Raw genomic sequence first — 16,214 nt, forward strand, 5'->3', positions numbered from 1 at the left:
GTGGTTATATATGAGAATATCCTTTTTTCTTAGGAAATGCACACCAAAGAATTAAGGGATAAAGGGCTGTAAGTATGTATAACTTACCATCCAATGTTTCAGGAAGAAACAAATTTTTCATAGAGTTTATTAATTTTGAGACAGAGAGAGAGAGAGAGAGAGAGAGAGAGACTGCAGGCAGGAGAGGGGTAGAGAGAGGAAGAGAGAATCCGAAGAAGGCTCTGTGCTGACAGCAAGGTCGATTTTGCAAATCCCCAGATCATGACCTGAGCCGAAATCAAGAGTCAGAGGCTTAACCAGCTGAGCCAGCCACCCAGGTGCCCCAGGAAGAAAATTTTTATATACAGTGAGACATAGAGATTTATATAGAAAGAGAGAAAAATAAATGATAAAGCAAATGAAGTAATATGTTAAGGGTACTTGAATCTGGGCAAAAGGTATATATGTTCTTTGTAATAATTTTGTTTGCAACTTTCCTAAATTTGAAATCATTTTCAAATAAAAAGCTAAAATAAAAGATTGGCTTTGGGAAGCAATTGGATTAAAGTAATCTGGCGGGTTAAAAAGCTGACAATATTCTTTTTAATGTTTACTTATTTTTGAGAGAGAGAGTGAGTGAGTGGGGGAGGAGCAGAGCGAGAGGGAGACACAGACTCCAAAGCAGGGGCCAGGCTCCGAGCGGCCAGCACAGAGCCTGACGGGGGCGGGGGTTCGAACCCACGAACCGTGGGATCCTGACCTGAGCCGAAGTCGGTCGGTAAACGGACTGAGTCACCCAGGCGCCCCGAAGGTGACAATATTCTTAACATACAATTTGTGCTGTGGAAACTTCAGGGATCCAAAAAATAGCCAAAGTTTCGTTCCCACGTAATTCATTTTGTGATCCTGGGAAAGTCACCCAAACCCTCTCTGAGCTTCAGTTCCTCCACCCCAGGAATGAAAACAAATGAAAGATATTCAAATCAAATTAAAGAATGTATTTTAAAGCCTTTCCTGCTACAGTCCACTGCAGAAGAGGAAAGTGTGTAACAATAAGCAAGATTAGAGCCATAACTGCTTCTCAGTTTCTCCAACTCTTGCTGCCCCACTGGCACTTTTCAGAGACCACCAGCCACTCCCTGTGCGAGCTCCCGCTGCGCTCAAGGTCTCCGCTCCAGGCCGGCGGCACACTGCCTGCTCGCCTCTCCAGGTGGCAGCACAGCTGCCGGAGAGCAGAGGCCTGGCCCCGCCCCCTCTCGAACATCTCCGCGGGATCGCCCAGGAAACGCATTCTCGGAGGAACAGGCAGCCGCCAATGGGAAGGGAGCGAGTGCCACGAACAGACCAATGAGGAGGGAGCAGTGCGGGGTTTAAACCTGAGGCTGGGTACTGCTCCTCCCGGCGTGCTGCGGAGGAACGACTGTTGGTCTGCGGTGCGCTCAGGTCCCCAGCTCTTCGGTGGCTCCCGTGCTCTGCTTCTCTCCGTTGAGCTGCTGCCTGGTGAAGAGGAAGCCATGGCGCTCCGGGTCACCAGGGTGAGCTGCTGCGGACGATGAACAAACGCGGCCTTCCTGGCTTGCTGCGTGTCCTCGCATCCTCTGTCGCCTGCCGGAGGCTCTCGAGCGGACCAGGGCAGCGATTTGGGGAGGAGGACGGGGCGGGGGGGATCGGTGGGCCCCTGGCTTGGTAGGGGAGTTAGGTGGACCGACGAAGAGAGGAAGAGAACTGGACCAGCCTTGGATAAATGCTTGCCGCGAGTGGGGAGGGCGATGGAGGGTCCACAGGAAACCTCTTTTAAAATGTGATAGAGGGCCCCAGAGCCGACACCCACCAACCTCATAACCCCCTTCCCGGAGAGAAAATGCCTGCAATTGCAGGCTTTTTTATTTTCTTTCAAATGTAAATTCGTGGAATTTTAGGGTCGGCCGGGACTAAACCGACAACCCCTGAATAGATGAGTGAAGAGGTTCTAGGAAGAAATTGACATGTCACAACCGAAGGGTAGATCCTGGAACCCCGGTTTTCCTTGGGAACCCCTTTTTTTTTTACAGCCAACTTTTGTCCTGAGAGCCTCTCTCTTGCCCCACCTTAATTGACCCTTGACTTACTCCGCTCTGATTGGGCCAGCTCTGAAAGTGGTCTTGCTTCTTTCAGAACACGAAAGTTAATGTTGAAAATAAGGCAAAGATCAGTATGGCAGGCGCAAAGCGCGTGCCTCTGGCCACTGTTGCAGCCTCCAAGCCGGGACTGAGGCCAAGAACAGCCCTCGGAGACATTGGTAACAAAGTCAGTGAACAGCCACAAGCCAAATTGCCTCTGAAAAAGGTAACTATCTCTTCCTGATCTAACTTCTCTGTAAGAGTCCACCTTACAGCTGTGACCCTTGATGCAGAAACAGTTCATTTTCTTCTTTCATCCACAGGAAGCAAAAACTTTGGCTCCTGGAAAAGTTATTGCTAAAAAAATACCAAAACCTCTGGACAAAGCACCCGAGCCTGTGTCTGTACCTGTGCCAGAACCAGAGCCAGAACATCAGCCTGTTAAAGAAGAAAAGCTTTCTCCGGAGCCTATTTTGGTAAACTTACTTTGATTTGGTTGTTTCTTTCCCTCATTTAATAATAACGTGGAATCAGTGTTTGAACAAATAGTAATAATAGTAACATTTATAGAGTGCTTAGCAGGAGGTAGCCTCTGCACTTCAAATACATTTAACTCCCCCAATCTTTAATTTTTTTTTTTTTTAATGTTTATTTATTTTTGAGAGAGAGAGAGTGTGTGTGAGCAAGGGAGAGGCAGAGAGAGGGGGAGACACAGAATCCGAAGCAGGCTCTGGGCTCTGAGCTGTCAGCACAAAGCCCGATGCGGAGCTCAAACCCACAAACCCAGAGATCATGACCTGAACCAAAGTCAGACGCTTAACCAACTGAGCCACCCAGGCGCCCCATAACTCACCCAATCTTTGTATTGACTCTCTTACTTGTATTCCTACCTCTACTTTTTAGATAATGGCTTAGAGAAGTATTAGGTAAATTTTCTAGAGTCACACATCTGATCACACATATGGACTTAAACCCAGGCCATCTGGCTTCAAAACCTAGGCTCTAAATCGTTTTTGTTATACTGCCTCCCCCCTCTTTTATTTATTTATTTATTTATTTATTTATTTATTTATTTATTTATTTATTTATTTTAAGTTTATTTGAAAGAGAAAGTTCTCTCAAAGGGGCAGAGAGAGGGAGAGAGAATCCCAAGCAGGCTCCATGCTTTCAATGTGGAGCCCACTGCGGGGTCAAACCCTCGAACCATGAGATCATGACCTGAGCCAAAATCGAGAGTCATTGGAAGCTTAAGAGACTGAGACACCCAGGAGCCCCTCCCGCTCTTTATTAATGGTATTGATTTATCATATGTGCATGGATCAAAGATTTTACTGTCTTTGGTACAAGCCATCTGACCAGAATTTATTGACTGAAACAGATGATCTTGAATCCTTTTACTCCCTAATGTGGCCACTGAATAATTAATAAGCCTGTAACACTGGAATATATAAAAGTGTAAAGCAGAAAGAAAATGTAGATTTTCAGAGTAGATAAAATGAGTTAACATTTGGCCTCAAAAACTAAAATTAAGAACTTAACTAAACATCAGTCATGTAAATATATCCACTCCTTTGAAGGAGAAACAGGGCACCTAAAAGGGGCTTTGCTGAATTTACAATGAACTGCATTTAATGAAGCTCTAATTTTATAAGAATACTTTTTTTTTTCAGTGTTTATTTTGAGACAGCACATGAGAGAGAGCAGGGTAGGGGCAGAGAGAGAGAGAGAGAGAGACAGTGAATCCCAAGCAGGCTCTGCACTGAGAGTACAGGGCTTGATGTGGGGCTCGAACCCATAAACTGGAGATGACCTGAGCCAAAGTCGGATGCTTAACAGACTGAGCCACCCAGGTGCCCCTACAATGGCATCTTTAAATTAAAAAACAAAAAGTAGGTGCCCCTGGGTGGTTCAGTCAATTGAGCATCCCACTCTTGATTTCTGCTCAGGTCCTAGGATCTGCCAGGGTGGTGGGATCAAGCACAGGCTCCACTCCTAAATAAAAAATTGCATACATACATACATACATACATACATACATACAAACAAAACAAAGTAGTTAAAACCAGTTGAGAAAATGATCTGTAAAAGTCATTCAGCCTAGCCCCTTATATCTAAGGGTGGGAGATCTGAGGCTGTTGCTTTAGTATTAACATTCTGGACATGACACATGAAACCTATAGCATGTACAGTCATACCAACTGTGTGGTTTCCTTGAAAGTCCCATACTGATGGTCTTTGCTGTCCCACTTATTTAAAAAAGGCTTTTCCTACCCTCACACTCTTTTAGCTAGTAATCTTTTCATCTTTCAAAACAGTTCAAACAGGTGCCTGGGTGGCTCAGCCACTTGAGTGATCGACTTCGGCTCAGGTCATTATCTCACAGTTTGTGAGTTCAAGCCCCTTGTCGGGCTCTGTGCTGACAGCTCTGAGCCTGGAGCCTGCTTGGGATTCTGTGTCTCCCTCTCTCTCTTCCCCTCCCCCACTCATGCTCTGTCTCTGTCTCAGAAATAAACATTAAAAAATAAATTAAAAAATAGATAGATAGATAGATTCAAATCCCTTTGAGGACACTGTAAAGACCATGTCTTGCACAGGGCTTGACTAGAAGAACATGATCAATGAATGTTTGAACAAAGGGGAAACTGGAGCTTGAAGGAAATGGTTAATGATAACGAATGAACTGTTAGTCCTTGGTAGGCAGGACAGACATTGTGTTTTCCTGGGCAGTGAGAAGCAGTCCATGTTTTGAAATGAAGACAAAAGACTCATTCATTTGGATTGACTTCACATGACACTGATAAACAGATTTGTTATTTACTCATTTCCTTTAGAAGAAAGTCTAACATGTGATTTTGTTTGCTTTTTCTCTGTTTTACCCATTCGTGTCGAGGTTCTACTGATTTCAAAGTGGCTCATTCTGTTTGGGCATTTCACTTTTGTATTAATCATGTCCTAAAGAGAAACTGAATAAATTTGAAAAGAAACTAATTTTCCTTTAAGGAAATGAATTGTGAATTATATGTCTCTTTAGCAGTTGGTCTGTTGAATTGGTACCAATAGTTGGGCCTTCATTCCCAGATGGTATGCTTCTCTTTGCTATTATTTCAAAAGGTTTCTCTATTTCAAGGTTGATACTCCGTCTCCAAGCCCAATGGAAACGTCTGGATGTGCCCCTGCAGAAGAATATCTGTGTCAGGCTTTCTCTGATGTAATTCTTGCAGTGAACGATGTGGATGCAGAAGATGGAGCTGATCCAAACCTTTGTAGTGAATATGTGAAAGATATTTATGCTTATCTGAGACAACTTGAGGTCTGTATTACTTCCAGAATATTTGTTTTTTCTAAATGGTGCTTAGCTTTATTAAAGATATTTTACTTTGTTTACAAGAATTCGAGCAGGATGTAAGTAGCCTTAACAGATGCTTAACAGATGCCACTTGGAAATTCTTCTTCGTGGGGTGCCAAAAATCAAGTCCCCAGACACACCAAGGATATCTTTTGTTTGCCATTTTGGACAGAGAAAATTCAAAGTGACACTGGGTACTGCCCGAATGCTTTTTTTTTTTTTCCTCTTTTTCAAAAAAAAAAAAATTTGATGTTTATTTTTAAGAAAGAGAGTGCAAGCTGGGGAGGGGCAGAGAGAGAGGGAGACATAGAATCTGTAGCAGGCTTCAGGCTCTGAGCTGTCAGCCTAGAGCCTGATGCAGGCCTCAAACTCAATGAACCACGAGATCATGACCTGAGCCAAAGTCAGATGCTTAACCAACTCAGCCACCCAGGTGCCCCCAGAACCCTAATGAATGTCCATAGGTTAAGGATGGGCAATTCCCAGGCTCTGTGTTTGAGGATTAGAGGCAGGAGGTAGGCCATAATGGAGAATATGCCGAAAAACTATAACCACCAGCAACTCAAGGCACTTTGGGTCCTTGTGGCTGATGTGCATGTAACACCAGGGAAATTTTTCTGTGTCTGAGAGTACAATAAAAAAGTTTTTGGTTTTCTTCCATTTCATATCACTTCTGAAACTTCATATTAGTGGCGTATGCCATCTGCTCCTCCTGCCCGCCAAAACAAGGAAGCATTCTGTGTGCTAACAAAAAAGCAAACAACCACATTTGCCCAGTTGTGTGTTTATAAGGCATTCTCTTCTTTCAGCACCATTTAACATCTTTTCTCTCTTGTCTGGTTCTTCTGGGCATCCAAAAGATTTTCTATACAATTGTTCTGTAAGAAGACTTCCTTGCCAGGACCAGGCTTCCACTTTGGGTTTCATCTCCCTTTTTAAAGTTTTCTAACTTTGGTGGGGTGGGTTTAGCAGATGTATGCGTTGGTCCTTGATGGTTCATTCTTTTTACCTATGGTGTGTTGAGGGTTTAAATCCTACAGCAGGAGAGTGGTAGCATATAGGTTCCAGCTGATCTGGAAAATAGCTGGTGCTATTTTTCTCTACTTCATAAAGCTCAGGTTCTGGGTTTATAGTCTTAAGTGAAAAGATCTGAGATGATGGCAAGATATCTTGGGGTTGAAGTGGTTGCAGAGTGTGGGCAGGTAACAGTGATGGTAAGTTGAACTTAGTGAGATCTGCCAATATGAAAAACCTGTCAAACTGCCCTATTTAATGTTTGCTTTCTTCCTCAGTGATAGAGCTGTTTGTAATGACAGTATGAAGAATTAAGTTGACACCTGTTAGAGATTCTAAATGCTCCATTACTATTCTGTGATGACTAATATTTCTGATCAGAAATGTCACAGGGAGTCTTGCTTCTAAAGGATAATCAGCATTCTTTTGCAGGAAGAGCAAGCAGTAAGACCAAAATACCTACTGGGTCGTGAAGTCACTGGAAACATGAGAGCCATCCTAATTGACTGGCTAGTACAGGTTCAAATGAAATTCAGGTTACTGCAGGAGACCATGTACATGACTGTTTCCATTATTGATCGGTTCATGCAGGTGAGCATAATTCAGTACCTGAGGGTTCTCCATTCCAGGGTTCTAGCTGAGTCCTAAGAAACAAACTTCTCCGGCTAACATCTGTCTTGTGGGGTAGAGTGTCATTAATTGAGATTTTGCTATTAGAATGTTTTTTCCCATGTTCCCTTCATAGCTATGTTGTCTCTTTTTTTTCAAGTACATATTAGTTGTTCATCAGGTTGGAATTTCCCATTGCAGAATAATTGTGTACCCAAGAAGATGCTGCAGCTGGTTGGTGTCACTGCCATGTTTATTGCAAGTAAATACGAAGAAATGTACCCTCCAGAAATTGGTGACTTTGCCTTTGTGACTGACAACACTTACACCAAGCACCAAATCAGACAGATGGAAATGAAGATTCTAAGATCTTTAAATTTTGGTCTGGGCCGCCCTCTACCCCTGCATTTCCTTCGGAGAGCATCTAAGATTGGAGAGGTACAGATTTCTTGGATAATCTTTAGTATGGGACATAATGAAATATTGCTAATCAAAAAGATCTGATTCACCTGACTTATAACTCTACATGAGGAAGACATCAAGATGTTATTTATTTCCAGTCAGGCTATGTATTAATGTTTTCATTGAGGCTTTCCATGGGTAGTTGAATTTGACAGTTTAAAAAAATTTTTTCAATGTTTATTTTTGAGAGAGATATAGCATGAGTGGGGGAGGGGCAGAGAGAGAGAGGGAGACACAATCGGAAGCAGGCTCCAAGCTCCCAACTGTCAGCACAGAGCCCGCCGTAGGGCTTGATCTCACAAACTGTGAGATGATGACCTGACCCGAAGTCAGATGCTCAACCGACCTAGCCACCCAGGCACCCCAGCATTTGAGAGGGTTTTTTTTTGTTTTTTTTTAACGTTTTATTTATTTTTGAGACAGAGAGAGACAGAGCATGAATGGGGGAGGGGCAGAGAGAGAGGGAGACACAGAATCGGAAGCAGGCTCCAGGCTCTGAGCCATCAGCCCAGAGCCCGACGCGGGGCTCGAACTCGCGGACCGCGAGATCGTGACCTGAGCTGAAGTCGGACGCTTAACCGACTGAGCCACCCAGGCGCCCCTATAGACAAATACTTGTAATTATAGTTAAGGGTATACTGGTTATTGCCATGACAGAATTCTGACAAAAGCTCAGAGACCTGTGGGTTTTGTTTCAGGTTGATGTTGAGCAACATACTTTGGCCAAATACCTGATGGAGCTAACTATGCTGGATTACGATATGGTGCACTTTCCTCCTTCTCAGATTGCAGCAGGAGCTTTTTGCCTAGCACTAAAAATTCTCGACAATGGTGAATGGGTAAGCTCTTCCTGCAGACTTACATTACCCGAAGCTTTTAAATTTTAAGTGATGTTTGCGCTAATACTGGACTGTTTTCATTAAAGGACAATTCAAATGATTTCTAAAAATAGAGCATCGACTGAGAGAATGATTAAAAATGTTATCTTGTTTACTATGTGTTCATAAGATATTCCCACTTCGTTACCTAATTTCACCTTACACAGATGAAGACTCTCAGGCAGGTCAAATGACATGCTAGAAGTCCATCATACTCCCTGATTCTACACATATTTCTCCTATGTGCCATGTGCTACCCTAGGCCTTAGGAGTAGTATTAGGCATGCGAATGTTGGTGTCAAACAATTTGGAGCCCAGCTTTGGAGGGTACACTAGTCGGCAATTAAAGAAGTTTAATTCGGTTTGAGCACATTAGTGTATAATAGGTTTAATAAGTACAGGGTCCTGGAGAAGCATGAAAGAAGAGTATTTGGGGAAGAAGCCATCTTAAATTTATCTTAAATTTCAGTTATAATCAGTCCTCCAGAATCCCTCTTCCTACCCCCTACTCTTGACTACCTTAAAGAAATTTTCTGAGAACCATTCTTCATGAGCATTTCTAACATTAACTTTTGTTGCCATAGACACCAACTTTACAGCATTACCTGTCATACACTGAAGAATCCCTTCTAAATGTTATGCAACACCTGGCTAAGAATATAGTCATGGTGAATCGTGGGCTTACAAAGCACATGGTAAGTCAGGGGCATTGTAAGGTGTTGGGAGGACAAGTGAAAATACTTAAGACTTCAAGTCTGTAAATGAATAGTTTATTTTCAAGGAGTTGATTTTTTTTTAAATAATGTTATTGTTTTAAGTGTATTAATACTTGAGAGAGAGAGAACACCAAGAGAATGAGGGGGAGGGAGAGAGAGAACGCCAAGCAGACTCCACGCTGGCAACGGTGTGGAGCCCAACCCAGGGCTCTCTCCCACGAATTCTGAGATCCGTGACCTGAGCCAAAACCGAGGCGCTTAACCAACTGAGCCACCCAAGTGCCCTTGGAATTATTTTAAGTGACTGTCTGTACTATCGGGTCTCACAATGTTTTCCTTTTTCCCTTCATTAATTATTATGCTTTTGTCTTCCAGACTATCAAGAACAAGTATGCCACATCTAAGCATGCTAAGATCAGCACTCTAGCACAACTAAATTCTGCACTAGTTCAAGATTTAGCCAAGGCTGTGGCAAAGGTGTAACTTGTAAACTTGAGTTGGAGTACTATAATAACTACAAATAAAATTGGCACCATGTGTCATCTGTATATATTATATGTTACGTTTACTTACTTTTAATAAAGTTTGTGGTCCTTTTTATTTCTGACACCTTAACTCATTTGAATGTGGCTACTTCCTACTCAAGGGTAACCAAAAAGGTCTGTTAAAGATACGATGGGGAATATAAAAAGTGCTTTCAGTTTATTGGGACCCAGCACATATATATAATTGTTACTTGTGTGGTGTTTGTTTTATGTACCTGGCTTTGCATTCTTGTATGAATTACTATGGTCATGAAGGCATTCAAAGCTGTTCTCTAGGGCATACTGCATGTAAGCCCAATTATCTTGGAGAATATGCTGCCTTATTCTGTCAAAGATCTGCCACCTTACCCCTAGTCCTCCTGTTTTCTGTTTCTTCTGGTGGTTTCTGCCATAATTCTAAGTAGTTTTTACTTCTACCACTATTTCTTAAACTATCAACTTTTTTATTTGCAAAAATAAGAACTTTATATTCTATACTTTTTCACTTTCTTGGTTGATCAAATAAAAGCAGATCCTCAAAACACATAAAAGTATCTAAAAAAAAGTTAATTTACTCCCCACCCCCTATTCTTACAGCTCAATCCTATCCACCTGAAGGCACCAACAACAGTTTGGGGTGTATCCTTCTTTGATTCTATAAGTACAAATATGCTTATAAATAAGTTGTTAGGGGGATTTCTAAGAAATGGAATCATTCTATATATAAGCAATTCCTTTTAACATGTATAGGCCTTACCTGTATGTGGGCATTTCCATTCCATAGTATGGATAAAGTATAGGTTATCCATTCTGTTGATCTTCAGATTGCTTTTCCTCTTTGCTCCTACAGATAAACCTGTTGATCATTAAATACCATGCTTTCCTTTTTGTACTCTGGGTTCTCTAGGTATGTGCATTCTAAGTTTTGGCAGGTGCTGCCAGATGACTCTCAAGTGTCATCAGCAATGTACAAAAGTGCTGGATTTCTCTGCTTCCTTGCCATAACCGAAGATAATGATTCTCCAGTTTCTGTGAATTTGGCAAGAAATAATCTAAGTTGTTTGCTGTCCTAATTTTTAATTCTGATGGCTAGGTTGAATAAATTTTTGTTGATTACTTATCGATATGTAAGGTTTTTCCATTTTGTCATTTGTCTTTTGATTGTTTATGCTCTTTTGCCATGCAGACACTGAAGTTTTTATATTGTCAAATCTTGTTTTCTACAGTTGCTTTTGGATTTTCAGTCTTAAGATCTACTCCATCTCAGAACAGTAAACATGTAAAATTTGGAGTTTTCCCCATTTATATCTATAATCCCTCAATAAACTTTCTGTATATGGCATAAAGTAAGACTCTTCCAGATGGGTGCCCACTTAGGCCAGTATCACATGATCAAGATTATCCTTGTCCAGCTGAATTGAAACAATTCCCATCTATTTCTTAATCTTTTTTCCTGTGATAAGTGTAAAACTATTATATTATCTGGTAAGGTGAAGCAAGCACTATTTCTCAGATATTTGGGGGCAGTTTCAAACATAACAGAAAGTTATGTCCAGTTACCGAGAAGCTTCTTTGAGGTTTTGAGTATACATCATGTCTTCCCATCCAGAAGCGTTTTTCTCCAAGATCTGTTGCATGCCCTCCAATGGAATGTTAGAATTTTAGTTCTATAATTACTGCACTTGTATTGTCAAGTTTATTGCTGGTTTTGTGGGGGTTTTGTCACTACTGTGAATACAATCTATTTCCTACTAATTTTATTGCTAGTTGTAGTTTGCTTACCCAACTGACATCAGTTTTTTTATTCAATTTGTGTTTTTTGTTTTGGTTTGATTTTTTACTCAATTTGTTTTAATGGATTTCTCTAGGCCTTAAATCTACAGATTTTTTTTTCAGTGCTTATGGTATTTATTGTATTAGAATCTCCAAAATAATCATAATAAACAGATCCCAGGCCTCTATTTTGTTCCTGGATTAGGCATCTAAGTATTTTTATTTACTGTTTTTGCTGTTAGGCTTTAGGTAGTGTTTATGTTTTAGATTTTTTTCTTTTATTTCTGTTTAGAGTTAAGTGGCAAGGCTGTGGAAATTCATTTGCTTTTTCAGCTTTAATATTCCACATTAGAGTTTTCCTAAAGTGGAATGAATTCTTGCTCATGATACATGGGTTTAATCTGTTTCTTTGAGATTTTGTATCTTATTTGGTAAACTGGTTCAGTCTTGTTATGGTTTTCTAGTTTTTCTCTTACTACCTTTAAGTTGGATCAAAGACATTTACATTTTTACATCTCGTAATTTAAAATTACACATTCATTGAAAAATTTTTAATGTTTTTACTTTTGAGACAGAGCATGAGCAGGGGAAGGGCAGAGAGAGAAGATACAGAATCTGAAGCAGGCTCCGAGCTGTCAGCACAGAGCCCGACGCGGGCCCGAACCCACAGACTATGAGATCATGACCTGAGCCGAAGTCCGATGCTCAACCGACTGAGCCACCCCGGGGCCCCGAAAAATTTTTTAATTAAACTGTAAAGTCCTGGGGCGCCGGAGTGGCTCAGTCAGTTAAGCATCCAACTTCGCCTCAGGTCATGATCTCACCGTTTGTGCGTTTGAGCCCCCGCCTCAGGCTCTGTGCTGACAGCTCAGAACCTGGAGCCTGGAGCCTGCTTCAGTTTCTGTGTCTTCCTCTCTCTCTGCCCCACCCCCACACGTGCTGTGTCTCTCTCTGTCTCAAAAATAAATAAATGTAAACTGTAAAGTCCTTTGGCCTGGATCTGCTTAGAATGGTATGTTTTACATTGCCAGTGTTTTTTAGGAATTACCTTCCCTCTATTAATAGGAAATAACTATTCTAGATTCTTAAAATTATAGTCGTATATATAGCTTCTGTCTCATCCTTGATACTTTTGTTTTCTAACTGGGCTTGACTGGAGGGTTTTTATTGGTGTTTTAAGAGAAGGGGTTTTGTGCTTGCTTCGGCAGCACATTTACTAAAAGAGTCAGGTTTGGTGTTATCATTTCTACTACCTTTGTTTTGTAGTTTTAGTTTTATATTTTTTTAACTTTTTAAGTTTATTTCTTTGAGAGAGAGAGAATTCGAAGCAGCCTCTGCACTGTTAGCGGATACCCACACACGAGGCTTGAACCCAAGAACCAAACCATGAGCTCCATGACCTGAGCCAAAACCAAGAGCCAGAGGTCACTATAATTTTAGCTTTTACATCAATTCTCACCATCTGTTTTTCTTTTTCTTTTCTTTTTCTAGTTTCAGTTAAATACTCCATGTATTTTATTGATAAAATCCTTGATGCATTCTCCTTTGAGACAGCTTGTTTCTGAAGCCCTCCTTTTCATCTTTTTCTGGTCATTAAAATTTCTTTTGCAGTCCCTCCTTGATCTGGAGATTATTTAACTGCTCGTTTTCCTTTTAATTTTTTTTTCTTTTTTTCTTTTCTTTTAGATAGAGTGAGCAGGGGAAAAGGGGAGAGGGAGGGAAGGAGGGAGAGAATCTTAAGCAGGCTTCACATTGAGCACAGAGCTGGGGGTAGGGTTGGATCCCACAACCCTGGGATGATGACTTGGGACGAAATCAAGAGCTGGTTGCTCTACTGACTGAGCCACCCAGGCACCCCTTAACTGCTCAACTTGTAAGTAGTTTTCTTTTTTTTATTTTTATTTTTTTTAAATATATGAAATTTATTGTCAAATTGGTTTCTCTAAGTAGTTTTCTTTTGCAATATTTTGGAATTCTTTTTGTGGTGATTTTTAATTTCATTGGAAATGGAGGTTTTTAAAAAGACTCTGAAACCACGTTTTCTCTGTGGGTAAGTACTTGAAAGACTTCTGTAAATATTCCAAGGATACAAGAAAGAATTGTTTTCTGATAGGGGGCAAAGTTGTAGGTACTTATGTAGGCAAATATTAAACTACAGGTGTAAAGAAAGAAAAGTATGTGTGTGTGATGGGGGGATATATACATGTTTGCATATATTTTTCTTTCTCAGAGCCACTTCAAAGTAAATTTAAAGAAAAAAAAATTTTTAACATTTATTCCTCTTTGAGAGACAGAGCATGAGTGTGGGAGGGGCAGCAAGAGAGGGAGACAGAATAGGAAGCAGGCTCCAGGCTCTGAGCTGTTGGCACAGAGCCCAACGTGGGGCTTGAACTCACAAACCATGAGATCATGACCTGAGCCGAAGTAGGACACTTAACCAACTGAGCCATCCAGGTGCCCCTCAAAGTAAATTTTAGATGTCAAGATAAGGTCACCTTAAAATACTAGGTCATGCATCTCCTAAGAATTCAGTCATTTTCCTAAATAACCACAATCTTTATCATGCTAAGACAATTAACAACTTCTATGTGTAATATGCAGTGTGTATTCAAATTTTCTCCATTGTCCCAAAATGTTTTACAAACTTTTTTTTCCAGTTTAGGTTCCAACTAAAATTAATTTGTTTCCATATACATGCCTTTTGTTTTTCAAGGCATGGACATGAACTGTCTAGTCCATTTGTCTTATAGAATGTCCCTCATTTTAGATTTCTTGTCTGATTGTTGGGGTTTTTTTTGTCTGATTGTTTTCTGATAGTTAAATTCAGGTTATGCATTCCCCAAGAATATAGGTGATTTGTACAACGTATACATATTGGAGTTAAATATTAGTTGTTACACTACTGAAGATATTGTGTTTGATCATCCGTTTAAGGTGGTAACCATCTGATACAGTTTTGCTGTAAAGGCGCTGTTCTCTTTAGTTTGATTATTCATTAATATTAACTTTGAAACCTACACCTGACTAGAATGACATGATGTATTACCTAATTGCATTATCCCTTCTATATTATTAGAGATTCTCTAAAGTATAGCTCCACACTCACATCTGTCCCTTTTTGTCTTACTATGGATTAAAAAAAAAAAAAAAAGCAAAACCTTTGTTATAAACCATTACCATAGTGCTTCTCAAAGTGTCAAACCGAACCAGCAGCATGAACATCACCTGGGCATTTGTTAGAAACATAAATCATAATCATAACTTGGGAGAGACACCAAGCAATCTTTTTTTTTTTTTTTTAATTTTTGAAATTCCAGTATAACAGTGTTACGTTAGTTTCAGGTGTACAATGTAGTGATTCAACAATTCTCCACATTACTCAGTGTTCTGCACAGTAACTGTGCTTTTAATCCCCTTCACCTATTTCACCCATCTCCCCATCCACCTAGTAGTCTGTTTTAAACCAGTCCTCCCCATGATTCTCATTCCTGCTCAGATGGAGAACTACTGCATTGTCTTTGTCCCAAATTTGGCCTTGGACACCTGATAGGTTTAAAAGGATGAGATTCATGTGAGATACTGGAAGACGTCCAGGGTAAAGCCAAAGCACAAGATTGTTTTTGTATAAAACAAATAATGGGGGGTGGGGGTGCCTGGGTGGCTCAGTCTGTTAAGCGACTTACTCTTAATTTCGGGTCAGGACATGATCTTATGGTTCATGGTTTCCAGCCTGGCATCCGGCTCTCTTGCTGTCAGGACGGAGGGCTTCAGATCCTGTTTCCCCCTCTCTCTGCCCTTTCGTCTCTCTCTGCCTCTATCTCTAAATAAGTAAACATAAAAAAGGAAATAAAGAAAGGAAACCATGTTTTTCCAGGAGTTTGTGGGTAGGAGTGGTGAACCTAACGTCGTATTTACATTCCTGTCTTTGCACTTAATGCCGGTAGCTGTTACTTTGATAATGAAGAGGAAGAAAGTAGAGAGCACTGTGTGATCAAGTGTAACTGAGCGGAAACTAGTTATACGAGGGGAATGCTCGGCTCCCTTGTTCAAAGAGGTCTGAGTTGCTGTGCTTGTGCTACAAGGCTAGAGTGTCCCTTACACGACCGACCCTAATGAAAAACTACCACTCAATGGGGCGTTTTCCGTCCCACATTGTCTCCATTAGCCGCTCATTTAGCTGCCCAGCTAAAAAAGCTTGATTGCAAGCTGATAAATCGACAAGGTGGCACTTGGGGGCACAGGACTGTTATAAGAATGAATCTTACGGATAGTGAAATTTCACGCTGCAAGTCTGGGGTTCAAGTATATGCACTGACTCATAGCAGGCTTTAAGTTATCTCTGAACCCTAGCCACTGTTCTCCGCCAAATGAGGGAGTCTGGACACTATGAGCTCAGATGGAAAGTCTACTTAAACAACCTTCCGGTGTTTCCCTTTCCAAGCCCGCGAATGTTAAGGGAGTACCAAGATGGGCCAAAAAAAAACCAAAAAAACAAAAAACATATACACACAAAAAAAACCCACAAAACTGTCTCGAAGATCTCCTGTCCCAGAGCCAAGGATGAACGACCATTTATGTCGGAGTTTTCCAGCCTGTTCCTGGGCGCCGGGGTATGTCCCAAAGGGCTGTAGCCCAACTCCTAGCCCAGCACTCGACAGAGCTGATGCTTAAAGTTCAACTTTTCTTATTAGTGATCTGTAATGGTTGCAAATACTAGCCAGGACTAGAGAAACAGAAGTAACCACGGCAACCAGGGGACGGGGCGGAAGGGGTGGAGCCGTGGGGCGGAAGGGGCCGGACGGGAAGCGACGGTC

At 41.2% G+C, this 16,214-nt stretch overlaps 1 protein-coding gene across 1 annotated transcript; it reads left to right on the top strand.

Annotated features, from left to right (window-relative positions):
- Positions 1 to 1,340: 1,340 nt before the first annotated feature.
- CCNB1 (cyclin B1) lies at positions 1,341 to 9,651 on the top strand. The gene is made up of 9 exons (XM_042940448.1): positions 1,341 to 1,514; positions 2,134 to 2,304; positions 2,402 to 2,554; positions 5,206 to 5,388; positions 6,871 to 7,029; positions 7,249 to 7,485; positions 8,208 to 8,348; positions 8,972 to 9,082; positions 9,479 to 9,651. Exons 1-9 carry the CDS (start codon positions 1,494 to 1,496, stop codon positions 9,584 to 9,586), a joined length of 1,284 nt encoding a protein of 427 aa, XP_042796382.1. The 5' UTR covers positions 1,341 to 1,493; the 3' UTR covers positions 9,587 to 9,651.
- Positions 9,652 to 16,214: the final 6,563 nt, after the last annotated feature.

The sequence above is a fragment of the Panthera leo genome, chromosome A1, assembly GCF_018350215.1.
Source record: "Panthera leo isolate Ple1 chromosome A1, P.leo_Ple1_pat1.1, whole genome shotgun sequence".
Classification (NCBI taxonomy): domain Eukaryota; kingdom Metazoa; phylum Chordata; class Mammalia; order Carnivora; family Felidae; genus Panthera; species Panthera leo.

Excerpts from the sequence above, each read along its gene's own strand:
- CCNB1 (XM_042940448.1), top strand. The coding sequence starts at position 1,494 with ATGGCGCTCCGGGTCACCAGG. Across the intron at positions 1,515-2,133 it reads TGGCGCTCCGGGTCACCAGG|AACACGAAAGTTAATGTTGA; the intron begins GTGAGCTGCTGC and ends TGCTTCTTTCAG. Across the intron at positions 2,555-5,205 it reads TTTCTCCGGAGCCTATTTTG|GTTGATACTCCGTCTCCAAG; the intron begins GTAAACTTACTT and ends CTCTATTTCAAG.